This window comes from Ipomoea triloba, chromosome 9 (assembly GCF_003576645.1).
Source record: "Ipomoea triloba cultivar NCNSP0323 chromosome 9, ASM357664v1".
In the NCBI taxonomy this organism is placed as follows: domain Eukaryota; kingdom Viridiplantae; phylum Streptophyta; class Magnoliopsida; order Solanales; family Convolvulaceae; genus Ipomoea; species Ipomoea triloba.
In genome coordinates, this window is record NC_044924.1 from 27,079,852 (window position 1) to 27,095,599 (window position 15,748).

The 15,748-nt window shown below is 34.8% G+C and overlaps 1 protein-coding gene across 2 annotated transcripts; it reads left to right on the forward strand.

Annotated features, from left to right (window-relative positions):
* Positions 1 to 6,844: 6,844 nt before the first annotated feature.
* Positions 6,845 to 15,134, forward strand: LOC116030103 (flowering locus K homology domain-like). Of its 2 annotated transcripts, none has more exons than XM_031272231.1 (7): positions 6,845 to 7,115; positions 8,602 to 8,948; positions 10,166 to 10,418; positions 12,539 to 12,687; positions 12,768 to 13,046; positions 13,752 to 13,946; positions 14,609 to 15,134. In XM_031272231.1, the coding sequence occupies exons 2-7, from the start codon at positions 8,610 to 8,612 to the stop codon at positions 14,783 to 14,785; spliced, it is 1,392 nt and encodes a 463-aa protein (XP_031128091.1). In that variant the 5' UTR covers positions 6,845 to 7,115; positions 8,602 to 8,609; the 3' UTR covers positions 14,786 to 15,134. The 2 variants fall into 2 exon arrangements, with proteins under 2 accessions (XP_031128091.1, XP_031128090.1); XM_031272230.1 differs by having other exon boundaries at positions 8,605 to 8,948; positions 14,609 to 14,785.
* The last annotated feature ends 614 nt before the right edge of the window (positions 15,135 to 15,748 follow it).

Consider the following 15,748-nt stretch of genomic DNA (forward strand, 5'->3'; position numbering starts at 1 on the left):
GTAAGTTTCATAAACATTTTTGGATACACTTCATATGTCCATCTCACACTTAAAATCAACCAACATCCTTAACTATCGTCCTCAACAACTTTCACTATGATCAACACCATTAGATCATAACTTGAGGATATCGTACATCCAAAATATATATAAATTCTAATAGGTAAGGTCATTGCCTAACCATAACCCAAAAACATCCAACAACTACTTTCTCAAGATTCACCATATACAACCTTTATCTCAACATTTCCATATGACAATTTCCTCAATACACATCATAATAATATCTTTACCTAACTTTATCACCATTAACTCACTAACTACCTCACAATTATCATTAACACATCCATAATCATACTAAGCATAATTCAGAAAATTCAGCTTGGCGCGGTCCGAAAGATTGAGCCGGTAAAAATAGTTCCCGAACTCTTTTTCACTTGAAATTTTTATGGTAGAATCCCAACTTATAGTACTTGATGTCCATAAAAAGTTTTGGTCATTTTGGTCCGCGAATAAACACAGAAAATTCCATCTTTGCCCTTGGCAGTGTGCTGTCCGGAATTTTTCTCTCTCTGGACCAGTTTTTGGAAAAAATTCGAAAACCATACTTCCACTACTCCGATCATTATGAAATTTTATATGCGGGTTCTACACTTATAGAACTACATGTCTAAAAAAAATAGGATCAAAATACCTTACCAATATTTCCCAATAAATCTCGGAAGTTACTGCCAGAATCTACCCTGATTTCCTTTCACTATTTTCACAAGTATAAGCCTATATGGACATAAATATAACATATACAGCATATCCAAGCTATGAACATGTATATAAAAATATTCCAAAGCTCCAAACACATTTTCAACCAAATAATCAATTATCAATTCAAGTGACTAAACCAACTTAAGGGAATTCCTTACCTCAAAGGTTTATTAACACCTTAGGAAGAAATTTTGGATCCTTTCCCCAATTTTCACCTTAAAACCTAGGTTCAAAATCAACACCATAACATCATGTATCAAGAAATTAAACATAGATTCATAACCTAGGAAGGATTACAAAGCTTTCTACCGAATAATATCGAAAACTTACCGAATAAATTGGAAGTTTAGAAGGATTTGGCTATGGAACTTTGGAAGAAAAAATGGTGGAAGATGATCACACCTCTCTCTCTCTCTTTTTGGCATTTGGGGAAGAAAAGGGAAAAAAAATTCCTTTTATATTTAATCCCAACTTATGGGATAAGCTTTAGGAAAAAAAATAATAAAATAATAAAATATCTCCACAACATATCAGTTGTGGTCCAAACAGATAAAGTTTCGGTGGAAAATAATCCAGAAAGAATAATTTTCGAAACCACAAATTTATTCCAGTCAAAAGCTCCAAAATGGGCTAGGTTCGGTACACTGCGGAAATTTCGCGGTGTACGATCAGAAATAAATTTCGACCCTTATAGCTCATCCAATTTCAACTTAACTAAGGCGAAGTTCATACTTAGTCATAACATGCCTAATCATCAATTTTTAAGGAAATCCGAGCTGAAAATTCGTCCTCGAAAAATTTTACGGTTCGTGACCGGCACATACGATCGCAGCTTAATAACAACTATACTTACTTATAAAAATTCTTTCGAAATATCTGAAGATCATAACTTAGGAATGTCAACGCCTTAGGATAATGTTAATAAAATACGGGGTATTACACTCTACCCTCCTTAAAAAGAGTTTCGTCCCCGAAACTTCTTTCTTATCATCTATGGTTTCAAAAGACTACTACTATTCCCCAAAGATTCAAACTTAAAGTTCAAACCTAGATCTCAACCTTGAGCTCTGATACCACTTTGTAACACCCCAATTTTCAACTCTTACATTTATTACAAAATCCGTAATAAAACGCTGCGGAAGCTTACATCATATCAACAGAAAACCGGGTGCTACCGCCACACCTAGAGTGAATTCTATCACCTCTTTGACAAACTCCACTCTAAGTGCACAGGCTAAACTTACAACATTAATAACAATCCCTGTCTACATCAAAGAGTAGACCTCAACCTGTACTTCCCTTCTATTCCGAGCTCATCGGCTACAGGGGCCCACACTAATCTGCAACTGATAAGAAACACATTGAAGTGCAGTTAGCGCGGCTAAGTAAGGAAATCCGATGTCACTCAAAAGTAGACAAAGGTTTGAAAACATAATCATTTGGAAAATAGTATATCGTTCAGTGAATCAAAATCCACTCGTCTCGTAAGACAAAATCATTTCTTTCTCAAAGACGTTACAGAGTAACTCTTTACTCATTTTTAAAACTTCCTTAGTTTCATATAGTAAGAGTGAGGCCTACAACCTCGGGCCATGGCACTCCAGCCCTCCCGTAGGTTCCTCCCTTATCCCAACCCCGGGCCGTGGCACTCAAGCCTTCCCGTGGGCACCTCTCCTTATTCCAACATGACGACATAACGGCGAATAGACTTCGCTCTAACAATATAACGACCACTGGGCAAGGGCACTTAAAGCCACCCGTGGGTCAATCAAGGTCCTCCTCAACTTACTTTAGAAACTACGGTTTTGAAAACATGATTCTTCCTTCAATTTTTCTTACTCAAATCATTTCTTTTGGACATATTTCACCAATGAGTCCAATATTTGAAATCGGCTACCTCTTTAGCCCCTGAAGGATTTTCAAACATCATTTTCTCAAACAATAAGGTTTTGACAACCTTTATATCAAAATAGCATACGTTTTTCAACGTAAGTTTTCATAAACATTTTTGGATACACTTCATATGTCCATCTCACACTTAAAATCAACCAACATCCTTAACTATCGTCCTCAACAACTTTCACTATGATCAACACCATTAGATCATAACTTGAGGATATCGTACATCCAAATATATATAAATTCTAATAGGTAAGGTCATTGCCTAACCATAACCCAAAAACATCCAACAACTACTTTCTCAAGATTCACCATATACAACCTTTATCTCAACATTTCCATATGACAATTTCCTCAATACACATCATAATAATATCTTTACCTAACTTTATCACCATTAACTCACTAACTACCTCACAATTATCATTAACACATCCATAATCATACTAAGCATAATTCAGAAAATTCAGCTTGGCGCGGTCCGAAAGATTGAGCCGGTAAAAATAGTTCCCGAACTCTTTTTCACTTGAAATTTTTATGGTAGAATCCCAACTTATAGTACTTGATGTCCATAAAAAGTTTTGGTCATTTTGGTCCGCGAATAACACAGAAAATTCCATCTTTGCCCTTGGCAGTGTGCTGTCCGGAATTTTCTCTCTCTGGACCAGTTTTGGAAAAAATTCGAAAACCATACTTACTACTCCGATCATTATGAAATTTTATATGCGGGTTCTACACTTATAGAACTACATGTCTAAAAAAATAGGATCAAAATACCTTACCAATATTTCCCAATAAATCTCGGAAGTTACTGCCAGAATCTACCCTGATTTCCTTTCACTATTTTCACAAGTATAAGCCTATATGGACATAAATATAACATATACAAGCATATCCAAGCTATGAACATGTATATAAAAATATTCCCAAAGCTCCAAAACACTATGTTTCAACCAAATAATCAATTATCTAATTTCAAGTGACTAAACCAACTTAAGGGAATTCCTTACCTCAAAGGTTTATTAACACCTTAGGAAGAAATTTTGGATCCTTTCCCCAATTTTCACCTTAAAACCTAGGTTCAAAATCAACACCATAACATCATGTATCAAGAAATTAAACATAGATTCATAACCTAGGAAGGATTACAAAGCTTTCTACCGAATAATATCGAAAACTTACCGAATAAATTGGAAGTTTAGAAGGATTTGGCTATGGAACTTTGGAAGAAAAAATGGTGGAAGATGATCACACCTCTCTCTCTCTCTTTTTGGCATTTGGGGAAGAAAAGGGAAAAAAAATTCCTTTTATATTTAATCCCAACTTATGGGATAAGCTTTAGGAAAAAAAATAATAAAATAATAAAATATCTCCACAACATATCAGTTGTGGTCCAAACAGATAAAGTTTCGGTGGAAAATAATCCAGAAAGAATAATTTTCGAAACCACAAATTTATTCCAGTCAAAAGCTCCAAAATGGGCTAGGTTCGGTACACTGCGGAAATTTCGCGGTGTACGATCAGAAATAAATTTCGACCCTTATAGCTCATCCAATTTCAACTTAACTAAGCAGGAAGTTCATACTTAGTCATAACATGCCTAATCATCAATTTTTAAGGAAATCCGAGCTGAAAATTCGTCCTCGAAAAATTTTACGGTTCGTGACCGGCACATACGATCGCAGCTTAATAACAACTATACTTACTTATAAAAATTCTTTCGAAATATCTGAAGATCATAACTTAGGAATGTCAACGCCTTAGGATAATGTTAATAAAATACGGGGTATTACAAATATGCTTAGTTCTAACATGATATACTTTATTTTTAGCCAAAAAAGACGGCACTCAAACTATTACAATGTAACTGGCCTCCACCTTGCTCAATACTAATTACTTTTTCTTTTGAAAATCAATACTAATTACTTAATCTAACCTAAAAGCCACAAAGCCTCTTTAGTTGCCTTAGTCATAACCATGTATTCTGCTTCAGTTGTAGACACAACTACAAGATGTTGAACTGATGACCTCCAACAAACAAGACCACCAAAAGAAATATACCTTGTTGTATAATATTTTAAGAATATTTGGAACAGTAAATAATTATTGAAATTATAACACCAAATATTATATAGTGCAATTGAAAAGATGCATAGTTTGGATCGATTATGTTTTGTGATGTTATCCTTGCATGAATTTGACCAAATCATTGTTGAATTAATAGCTAATGTGTAGATGTAGGCATCCGATGATGAAACTTTAGTGATTTTATATATCAGTGTTTAGGATTTGTATAACTTGGGCAAATTTGCTCTTTGAAAAAAAAAACATAATATCACCAGTTTGAATTACACATTATTGAAAACCTCTTTGTAGACGACATTGGTAGTACTAACAAAATCTTGTCCATCATCGTCTAGCGCTAACGCCTTCAATTCGGGCCATCAGGATAAGTGACTCGGAAAAAAGTCACGTACAATTGACCGTGATTAAACACCGGTTTACCCTACATGAATTAGTGTTTGACCCTGGCTTTTGTTGATAGTCATGGCATATGCAAGCATCAATGAGAATTGTTTACGCTGAAACTTGAATGGCAATCTCATATTAGAAAGAGTGAAAGACATTCGGGGATAAGAATTTTGGTTCCTTCATGTGTCCCATTAACTATTCTTGCTTCGACAATGTGATATACCAATCATACGACGATGAGACCCGTACAGTTGCAAAGAGTAAGAGGGTAGTCTATATTCCGCAATAACATAACAGGTGCACCAACCTTTAATCTCAATGAATGATTAGGGAGTCCAAACCATCTCAAACTATTTAGAAATTCAGGAGTATGTATTTTTGATAGATTTTCACCGTCTGATTCTGCCTTACACAAACAGTCACAACTTAAATATGTTCTTCTTTCTGTAGTATTCATGTCGCACATGTATTGATTAATTTGATAATAAAATCAAATAAGTACATAATAATTAACAAATTAATTGGAGTAAATCAATAATTTAAAACAACAAATAAATAAAAATTTATATAATAAAATGTAAAGGGTATTACAAATAATTTGAATTTGAGTTGTATTACCATTCCTATGCATATTAATAGGTGTTCTTGGAGATCAAACCATAAAATTGATCGTACAATGCTTCACTACCAGTCACTGTCATTATTTATACCCGAGGGAAGAAAATTAAAAATTGCATAGTAGTGTTTTGGGGGGAAAGTTAAAATAGAGGATTTTGTTTTTATTAATAGTATAGATAGATAGTATAGATTAGGCTGCAAGGAAGTTTTATGCACAGTTATATTGTATTTGGAATTGTATTAACATATTTTAATGTACAAGAATATGAACTGTATTATCATATTTTACAATATTACGTAAATCTTAATAGTTTAGAACTATTTTGGGCAGAAAATTAAAATTTGAGAATTTTGTTTTACTTAATAGTATAGATATAGATATAGATTAGGGCTATGTTTGGCAAACCTAGCTGAAACAGTAGCTGAAAGCTGAAAAGTAGCTGAAAGCTGAAAAGTTATAAGCTCGAAGCTGAAATCTTAAGAGCTGTTAAGCTAGCTGTTATGCTTAAAAGTGTTTGGTAAAATTAGCTTTTTGATAAGTTGATAAATGTAAAAAGACTAAAAAGGACATCTTCATAAAAGTTAAATAGTTTTAAATTTAAATAGGTTTGTTTACATATTAAAATATAAAATAATGAAATTAATATAATTTAATAAAATATAAAGTAAGAACATATATTTAAAAATATATAAAGTAAAACAAGATGTTTATAGTTCATAAAATTAGTTCATACAAAAATTATTGTTCAAACACAAATATCAAATTAAAATTACAACGAAACATATTGAAGAAAAAATGCCAAAAGAATTTTAATTGGGAGGGATAAATGATGTCATTTATATAAAATAATAAGGATAAAGATGGAAAAAAGTTAAGAAGCTACAAGCTTATTTTTGAAAAGCTATCTGAAGTAGCGTTTCAAAATAAGCTCTTATTTTAAGCTACTAGCTTATTTTGAGAACATTACCAAACAAAGCTTATAGCTTATTAGTAGCTTAAAATAAGCTATAAGCTCCTAAATAAGCTCTGCCAAACACAGCCTAGATATAGATTTTTAATAAATCTCAAACTCCACAGTCCAGAAGCCCTAATTCCACAAAACTCCTAAATCCAAAACTCCACAGTCCAGACGCCCTATTTCCATAAAACTTCACGCCTTCACGGACAGTCGGACACACATCTCTCGCGCCGACACACCATCATCCCTCACCCTGTCCCCTTCGGCCTCCGGCACTTCTCCGGCGAATAGTAGCTCGGTGAACGGTAGCTAGGCAACTGGTAGCTGTGTGCGTAGACTTTGAACGACGCTTCTGTCGCTCTCCTTCTTGTAGCTCTGCAAATATTTAAATCCCTTAATTTACAGGTGAATATGGTTTTGTAAGTTTATTTTTATTGTTTTACAATTACAATGGTTCTTTACAATAGGAGCTTCCTACAATAGGCAGTCCAATTTGATGGAGAGTTGTGTGCTAGGGTTTTGGACGTTCTTGAGTGCAATGAGTGTACAATAGTATTTGGTTTACTTATGAAGTCTCATTTTTAAAGTAACTTTGGTTTATGAATTCTGTGAAAGTACTCTGAATGTTTTCTGAAAGAATGAGACAGTCAATCGGCTTCACACTTTCTCCAGTGCTCATAGCTGAAAGCTGAACAAGATAGGTTTTTGAAGATTTATTCAGCTTGTGTATATTCATACATGTAGTTTTTTGTTGAGCTTCTAGAAGGTAGAGCAGAAGAGGAATGATAAATGAACTTGGGGAAAACCTCTCTTGTGAGCATGGGTCTTAGGTAGAATGAAAGACTGTTTTCTTGCTATTTTACCGCGGTGGGTATTACATAAGGAAATAAGACAATTATGATCAGACTGTTTATCAAGTCTATAAAAAGCACCTTGTCAACATGCACAGTTATATTTCCAGATGAGGGGGGTAGGGTATTAGTATATCTAGTCCATAATTTAAATGTGAGAATTTGTCTTCTAAAAAAGGAAATATTGAATGAATTGATCGTAAATTCTGTGATTTTAATATTTTTTTGCGCTCTAATATGAATCGTAAAGAAAACGGAATTTCCACAATAAAAGCAAACCCCTCTGATAGCAGTTTAGAATACAAACTCTTGTTGGGCCCAAAAATTTGACTTTTGTTAGAANTAAAATAGATCTGTTGATAAATTCGAGTAATTAAGCGTTTCACAATTTGAAAACTCAATTTCTTTTCATACCCGGTATTTTTAAAAGAAATCGACCTATTTACACCATGATCATGAGCAAGTGCATAAATAGACTCCTGAAAGAGAAGTGGATATAGGAAGTTGTGTTGTTGAGATCTCTCTGGCTGTAAATATCTTTGAATTTGCTCCATTTTAATTTGGATTTGGACCAAAGGCAGAAGATTTTGAGGGTTATCAAATGATACATAGTGCGATACAGTCAAAACAAGGTATTTATATATAGTAATAATAAATAGAGTTCGAATAAGAAATACCTTGGAACCTGGGAAACTTTATACAGTCAATGAAATGGGCTTGAGGGTGCCTTTTAAGTTGTAAAGTAATCAATTGAGTGAACCAGAAGAGATTTAATGTCAAATGCATTTCAAACTATCACAGGAGAATTCTGTGCTCTTACCCCCTGCAATTTTCTTGCTGTTTGATTAAGTATGACTACCTGTGTCTATATTTGTTTTTATACTTGTCTAGATTGGCTGTTTGGTTTTCTGAATTATGTGTATGGTTGGATGCTAAATGTTTAAAGATGAAATATTAAGATGAGCAACAGTTGAATTTTTGTTTTTATTTATTAGTGCTCTTATAAGGCATTTTGAGAAGATCTTTTTCCTGTATTTCAGCAGAGTTTATGGCTGAAATTGATAAAAGCATTGATGAACATGAAAATGATGGACCATTAGAGATGGCACCAGAGACAGAGCTAGAGCAAGAGGGGGAGATGGAGCCTGAGCTGGAGCAGGAGGAATCTCATCCTGAGCAAAAGCCAGAAATAGAAAATGCTTTGACTACCGAAGGGGGTGATAGGTGGCCTGGGTGGCCTGGAGAAAGTGTATTCCGGATGTTGGTGCCTGCGCAAAAGGTTGGTAGTATTATTGGACGGAAGGGAGAGTACATTAAAAAGATGTGTGAAGAGGCAAAAGCTCGCATTAAGATTCTTGATGGTCCTCCAGGAACAGCAGAGAGAGCTGTAAGTGCAACTTTCTGTTATATGTGTTTATTGTTTTCAGTTTTCCATAGAAAATGGTTATAGCCACATGTAATCTCATTCTGCTTAAGCTTCATCACTTGTTTGCACCCTAATATTATTTTAAAATGCTAACTTATCAATCTCCAAGTTAAATATAAGGTAGTGACTGTGAGGAGTGTGTTATAAGTTCACATTTAGTTGTCTTTGACTGCAAATTAAATAAATATCCTTTATTCATGTTCTTTAGGACTGAATGGGAATTGCACAACTTTTAGTGAATGGGGATTCAAGCAAATAATTATCATAGAAGTTGTATGGACGTATGGTTGTATGAGCTAGGGCTATAGATTGAAATGGGAAGAATTGGAGTGCCTAGACAAAATCACAAAAATAGGCAGATTTTTATTACCTAAATGTGATTGACCCTAAAAAGTCTGTAATCTGTGTTTTCCTTCTCTGTCATTCTTGTTCAGTTAATATTTCTCAAACCTTCAACTTTAGCTGCTGGTGGAATTTTTCTGATTGTTCATATTCTTGTTCAAACATTCCCTAGCATGTTTAACAAGTAATTGAACTTATATTCAGAGCTGAATATCCATAGTTATGAGGATTCCAAAGTACATCATGTTCTGGAACCCAGAAAATTGGTCTTAAACCTAGGAAATGTGTTGACATAAAATCATCCTCCAAATATATCCAGGAAATTGGTTTTGAAATTATGTCAAATGCACTTGGGAAATGCTTTTCTAACATACTTTGATTCAAACACATTTCCCAAACTAATTTTGCCTATTTTTTTATGAGATTCAAAATTTATGTATTTTTGTCTGGCCAACTCCAATTCTGTCCATTTTAGTCAAAAGCCCATATGAGTCAGGCAGTCAGCAGTGCAGAATTACTATATCACTTTCGGGGGCCAAGTGTAATGTGTTTTATTAACAAAATAGTTATAGGGACCGATGCATCCTTTACTACCGTGTATACAGTAACTAACTACAGTGCTAGGGGTATAGCTTGAACACACTGATAACACTAGAATGTTTTCACTTTCTGGTAGGGTGTAGATTTATAGAAACTGAATTTTTCCTGTGTTTCTTTCTTTTCATCATTCTTTTGCTAAGAATTACATTGCTACCTTCTACTTCGAAACGGGATGGGTGACATTTTTATTCTATGAAGGATTGTGATGTTTTATGATTTATCTCATTCTTTTGAAGGTTATGGTATCTGCTAAGGAGGAGCCTGATTCTTCTCTGCCACCTGCTATAGATGGTCTTCTAAGGGTTCATAAACGTGTTGTGGATGGGTTGGACAGTGATCCTTCTCATTCGCCACCTACTGTAAGTGGAAAGGTTTCAACAAAGCTGCTTGTGCCAGCTGCACAGGCAGGGAGTTTAATTGGAAAACAAGGAACAACTGTCAAATCCATTCAGGAAGCTTCTAATTGTATTGTTAGAGTTCTTGGAGCAGGTTCTTCCTCTTTCCTTCTATTTATACTCATAATCTGGGATTTACATATATACATTATGCTGTTTATTTTGGTTTACGGTGTTTGGTTAAGCAAGAAGTTAGAGTAGTATTGAAGCAGCTAAGCTTTAAAAATTAGCTGTAAATTGTAATAATTTCAATTTAAATATCTCACTTCAAAAGCAAAAACATAACTTTAATGAAATTTAACATTTTTTTTTCTAAAAATGCCTCATGCATATCCTTTAAGGCATTATCTCAATTGAATCATGGCAATATGGCATATCCTAATAATATTTCTTATGTGCTGCAGTTCACATTACACAACCATACATGGATATTTGTGGCTTTTGTGTGTTCTTTCTCTTGAATTGAATAGCATTTGTTGATGGAAAGAATACAGGAAAAAATTTTGAAGACTTGTTTAGTGAGGGTTTTCTTCATTGTAAGATTAGGTTAGGCGTGTGCAGCATTCAATTATCTTATGATGGAATTATGGAAAAAGACCTGCTGAAAGTTTAGAGCTCAAAAGTTGCCAAAAATAGGAGTGAAGGATGCGGGAATAGAGGCCTAAGAATAGTGACTCAAATATTATGTAGTCCGTTGTTGATTTCTTTGTTGGGTTTTGAAAAGGTCTGAATATGGAACTAGTCACACATGACATAAGAAGGGGAATAAGTAATCCTAAGGTTTCAAAAACATCACATGTGTACACAAACACATGCTGGAGCATAAAATTGGTTGGGTGTGTCTCAATAAACTGAACTTTAACATATAGTAACAATCATAATATATTTATAAACTTCATTGTCCCTCGGGAAGAATTTCAAAAATCATCTCTTAGAGAAGTGTGTGTGAGAGAGAAAAGGACAATTGGTAAAGAATTCTCCATTTAATGGAAACTGAACACATTGAGACTATCTGTACAAAAAAACAAAGACATGAAACTGAATACATTGATAGCCTATACTCAATTATTAAGGGCCAATCTTCGCATCTAATCTTAAGAGAAGGTTTTCAATAATTTGGATTTTCTCTGTATTTTAGGATCGGGGTAGGTAATGGCTTTTTAAGCCTTAAAAATGAACCATTTTAATGTAGCATACATCTTCAGGAGGACCTTGCATAATGTTGGAGCCTTGCACATTTAATCTGATTTTATCTTCCATGGGTTGTGTTATGGAAATTGCTAGGTTTCACCATTGTGTTTTTGTTGCATGGGAGTAAATGGTGTATTCGTGTAATATTGAAACCTAAAGTTATCTTTTATTTGTAGGAAAATTTTCTTGTTCAATACTATGGCTCCAGATCTCATGATGACCCTCCTGGCTCCAGGGGTTGTCTTAGTTTTTTTTGTACTAGGTATGTGTTGTATGATCACCTATAGGCTTTAACATGCAAATGACAACCTAATAGCTTAAGAGCTTTTTAGTGTTAGGGTCATGTCATTTTGTCACTCCAGCCTCCTTTAGAGAACCTAGAAAATAGGTAGATGATTACTAATTGGATTAAATATGAATACAAAATAAGGGTAAAAGATAATGATGAAATAACTGTTACAATGGTGTAGTTATAGATAATCAATAAAGATTAAAGACAAATCACAATGTTGATTAAATATCAGTACAAAATAAAGGTAATAGGATGAGGATGAAATAACTGTTACAATAGTGTAGTTATAGATAATCAATAAAGATAAATCATATGATGAGTATATTTATAATTTATAGACTTTCAATTGACTTGCCTCTTCTCCAGCATCATACCAATTTAACTGTTGTAATATTTTATTAAAGCTTCTCCATTCTGAGCCATAGGGGATTAAGAAGTTAGCACATTTAGTAATTCTTTGAATTGGCTCTACAGCAGTATGTGTATTTATAAGTAGCTCTATGTCAATATGTAAAAAATTGAATTGCATTCATTTTTTTTTTTTTGAAGTTCTACCGTTTTGTAGTATTACAAAGAATGAGGACTTAAAAGAGTTACCATACTTGGGAATATTGTGATTATTATACACACCTCTTCTTTTTTGTCTTCTTTTGCTTGTCTAATATGGGCTGTATCTTTCACTGATGCAAGTAACTTGTCTGATTTCTGATGAGATAAGTAAAACATTGCAGAGGACCTTCCGGTGTTTGCCTTGCCAGATGATAGGATTGTTGAAGTTGTTGGGGAGCCTACTGGTGTACACATGGCAATTGAGTTAATTGGCTCTCACCTCAGGAAGTTTTTAGTTGATCGTAGCATAATTCCAATCTTTGAAATGCAGGTAAGCGCACTTTATCATTACAACACATTCTAGGGTCTGGATTTTGATTAGTTGAAAGATATCATGTTGTTGCTTTTTAGATGCAAGCACCGAATCCTCCTGTCGAACATGTACCTCCCCAATCATGGGGTCCTCCGCCTCAAGCTTATCATCCAAATGCTGTTGGAGGTCCTGGATATGGTTCTAGTCCTCATTTTATGCCACCTCCCAGGCAACGTGATAATTATTATCCTCCACCTGATATGCCACCTCCAGTGGAGAGACCTCCTCATCAGGGTATATCTGCCTATGGAAGAGAAGCTCCAATGACAGTTCATGCACCGTCCAACAACCAGTCAGGATCAACCGTAATTACTCAGGTGACTTCTCTTACTATATAAGCAGTGTGTACCAGTGTTAGGGGAGAGAGTCAAATCATTTTGTTTATGATAGAATTAAGAACCCCACAGGATAGTATGTCTTCTACTGGATAAATAAGGTATAGCTTTTGCTGTAATAAGTTCATTTTGACACCTTGTAGTCTGCAGTATGTCAGTTTGGTATCTTGTTTTGTTTTCTCCTCTAACCCAATCCTTCCAGATTCCATTGACTAAAATGGTTGCATTGATGAATAGGGGCATAGGTGTTAGATTCTGATTTGGCAAGCCTGTTACTTTGGTTTTACAAAATGACTAGTTTAGCATTGGTGTCATCTCGAGTTGGTCTCGAGAAGGGGGTTATTCTTGGTGATTTTTATCAGAGTTGATAAAAATTGCTTTTAATCTTCAACCTTGGACATTCTGTTGGCTAGTTTAGCATGACATTTTAGCTTTCTTGCCTAAGAATGCTATGTCCTTGGGTCCTTCACTTATCAAACTACTAAAATAAAATGGAAAATATATTCCCTCACTTCATTTTGGTCTGGTGTTGTATATATGAGAAACTACTAAAACAAACAACTGTTAATGCAATGCAGATGGTATATTCCTCAGGCATTTTTGACCTGGAATTGTATACTTGAGAAACTGCTAAAAGAAACAGGATAAAAGTGATAATTATGATAATTTGATGTTGAAACTTTTCAGATCACACAGCAAATGCAAATCCCACTGTCTTATGCTGATGCCGTTATTGGGACAAATGGTTCAAGTATAAGTTACATTCGGAGGGTCAGTGGTGCTACTGTTACCATACAGGAAGCAAGGGGAGTTCCTGGGGAGATGACAGTTGAGATAAGTGGGACTGCTTCTCAAGTCCAGACTGCACAGCAGTTGATACAGGTAATCTTTCTTGTCCTCGCCTTTGAATTATTATTATTATTTAAATCGCTGGATTCCTGTTTCAGTAGTATTTGTGAATCTGATATATTATTTATTTTTCTTATTACACTTTTCTCTAGTTCTATAGTCTATTTCACAAACATAGATGTAGCATATAACTAGATATGAATTGACAGCATTCCATGAAAATGTGGAATGAATCCCATCTTCTGTGGTTACTGTAAACTTTAGATGTAGAAGCATACAACTCAAGGAGTACTTTTCTTCCCCTAAAATACAATTTTCATCTCCCTATATAGTTTCTTTTCCCATCAGAGAAAAAGAATAAACCTGGAGTTAAATCATCCATGAAATGTGGGGATTAATCTTTCCAGATTCCAATTGACAATTGTTCCTGATAGCTGATGCCTGCTCTCTTGAGATGAGGTGGGACCCCCCATATGTGGTGGTGCATATTCTAGCATCTTAAACACCAATTAGTGTCCACGGCACACATTACATCCTGGCTGCCTAGGTCACATTAACTGGTTGAATCCCATACTTAATAGCCAAACTTTTTCAGTCATGTTACTCTCGCGAGTGACTACATAGATTAACCTCGTTTTTCTGCTACAAGTGTTGTTTTTAACTTTTGGTATCTTTCGATTATTTTTGTGTTGCAGAATTTTATGGCGGATGCTGCGGCTGCTCCACAGACTCAGCAAGCTCCTCTTGCTGATCAAGGCTACAGTGCTTATGCACCCCCAGGGTCGATGTACTCGTCAGCCCCGCAAAACACAGGTATTCCTGGGCAAACTGGGGGCTACAGTTCAGTGTATGGTTCCAACTATGGCTATTAATCAGCGTCATGAGAAGCTTGATATCAGCTTTTTCCATTCTTTCCAACCTGTTATCTTTTTTTATTTATTTCTTTTTTATTTGGGGGTATAAAAAACCTAATAATCCCTAAGAAATTTGGCTGATATCTGTTATTGTACTACTAAATAGGCCTAGAAACAAACATCAAGTTGTACGATAGGTGTATTGTACCGTTTAGCTCTTGGCAACATTGAACCTAACCTTACCTTGCTTTGTCTGTCTTGCTTGTCAATTGATATGCTATTAGTATTTAGCCTTACCTCAAATGTTCGGTTCTCGATGTGTACTGCATGATGAGTATTTACTTAAATTGTAATGATTAGTAGGCTATCTGTATCCATGTAATTTTTTGAATTCTACATGTATTCCCAAATATTATTCCTTGATGTGGCGTGTGACGGGCTCTGATAAATTATTTTTTCATGTGGGTCTCAATACAAGTGTCAACATCAAGATTTTGTATGGGAGTAAAAGTTGGAAGTATAAAGTGAGAGCACATCTAGGAAGTATAAAGTTGAACTTGATAGCAACTTCAATGGCTAAAGTGAAGTAAATTGCTGTCAAACGTTATTGTGCTCAAATTTTATGGACTAAGCAGTCTTTATTGGACTATGAAATTGTAGCTAAGGAGATCAACATCATGTATGGCAACACAAGTGCCATAGCCATAACTCAAAATCATGTCTTGCACTCAATGATGAAACATATTGATGTCCGCCATCACTCCATAAGAGATCATGGGGAGAAAAAGAATGTTAAGATTGAATATGTCAACACGGAGAAACAGCTTGCAGACATCTTAACAAAGCCCTTATGTGAGTCGAGACTTAAAACTAAAAATCGAGCTACGTATAATCAATATGAGGTAAAAAAAAATTGAAAATAATATGAGGCAATTTTGAATGTCGTTTTGGATCAAGGTCCATAATGCAGGGTGGATCTTG

Coding starts and splice junctions, on each gene's coding strand:
- LOC116030103 (XM_031272231.1), top strand. CDS start 8,610: ATGGCTGAAATTGATAAAAGCATTGATGAACATGAAAATGATGGACCA. Junction 10,419..12,538: donor TGTTAGAGTTCTTGGAGCAG/GTTCTTCCTCTT, acceptor AAAACATTGCAG/AGGACCTTCCGGTGTTTGCC. Junction 12,688..12,767: donor TTCCAATCTTTGAAATGCAG/GTAAGCGCACTT, acceptor GTTGCTTTTTAG/ATGCAAGCACCGAATCCTCC.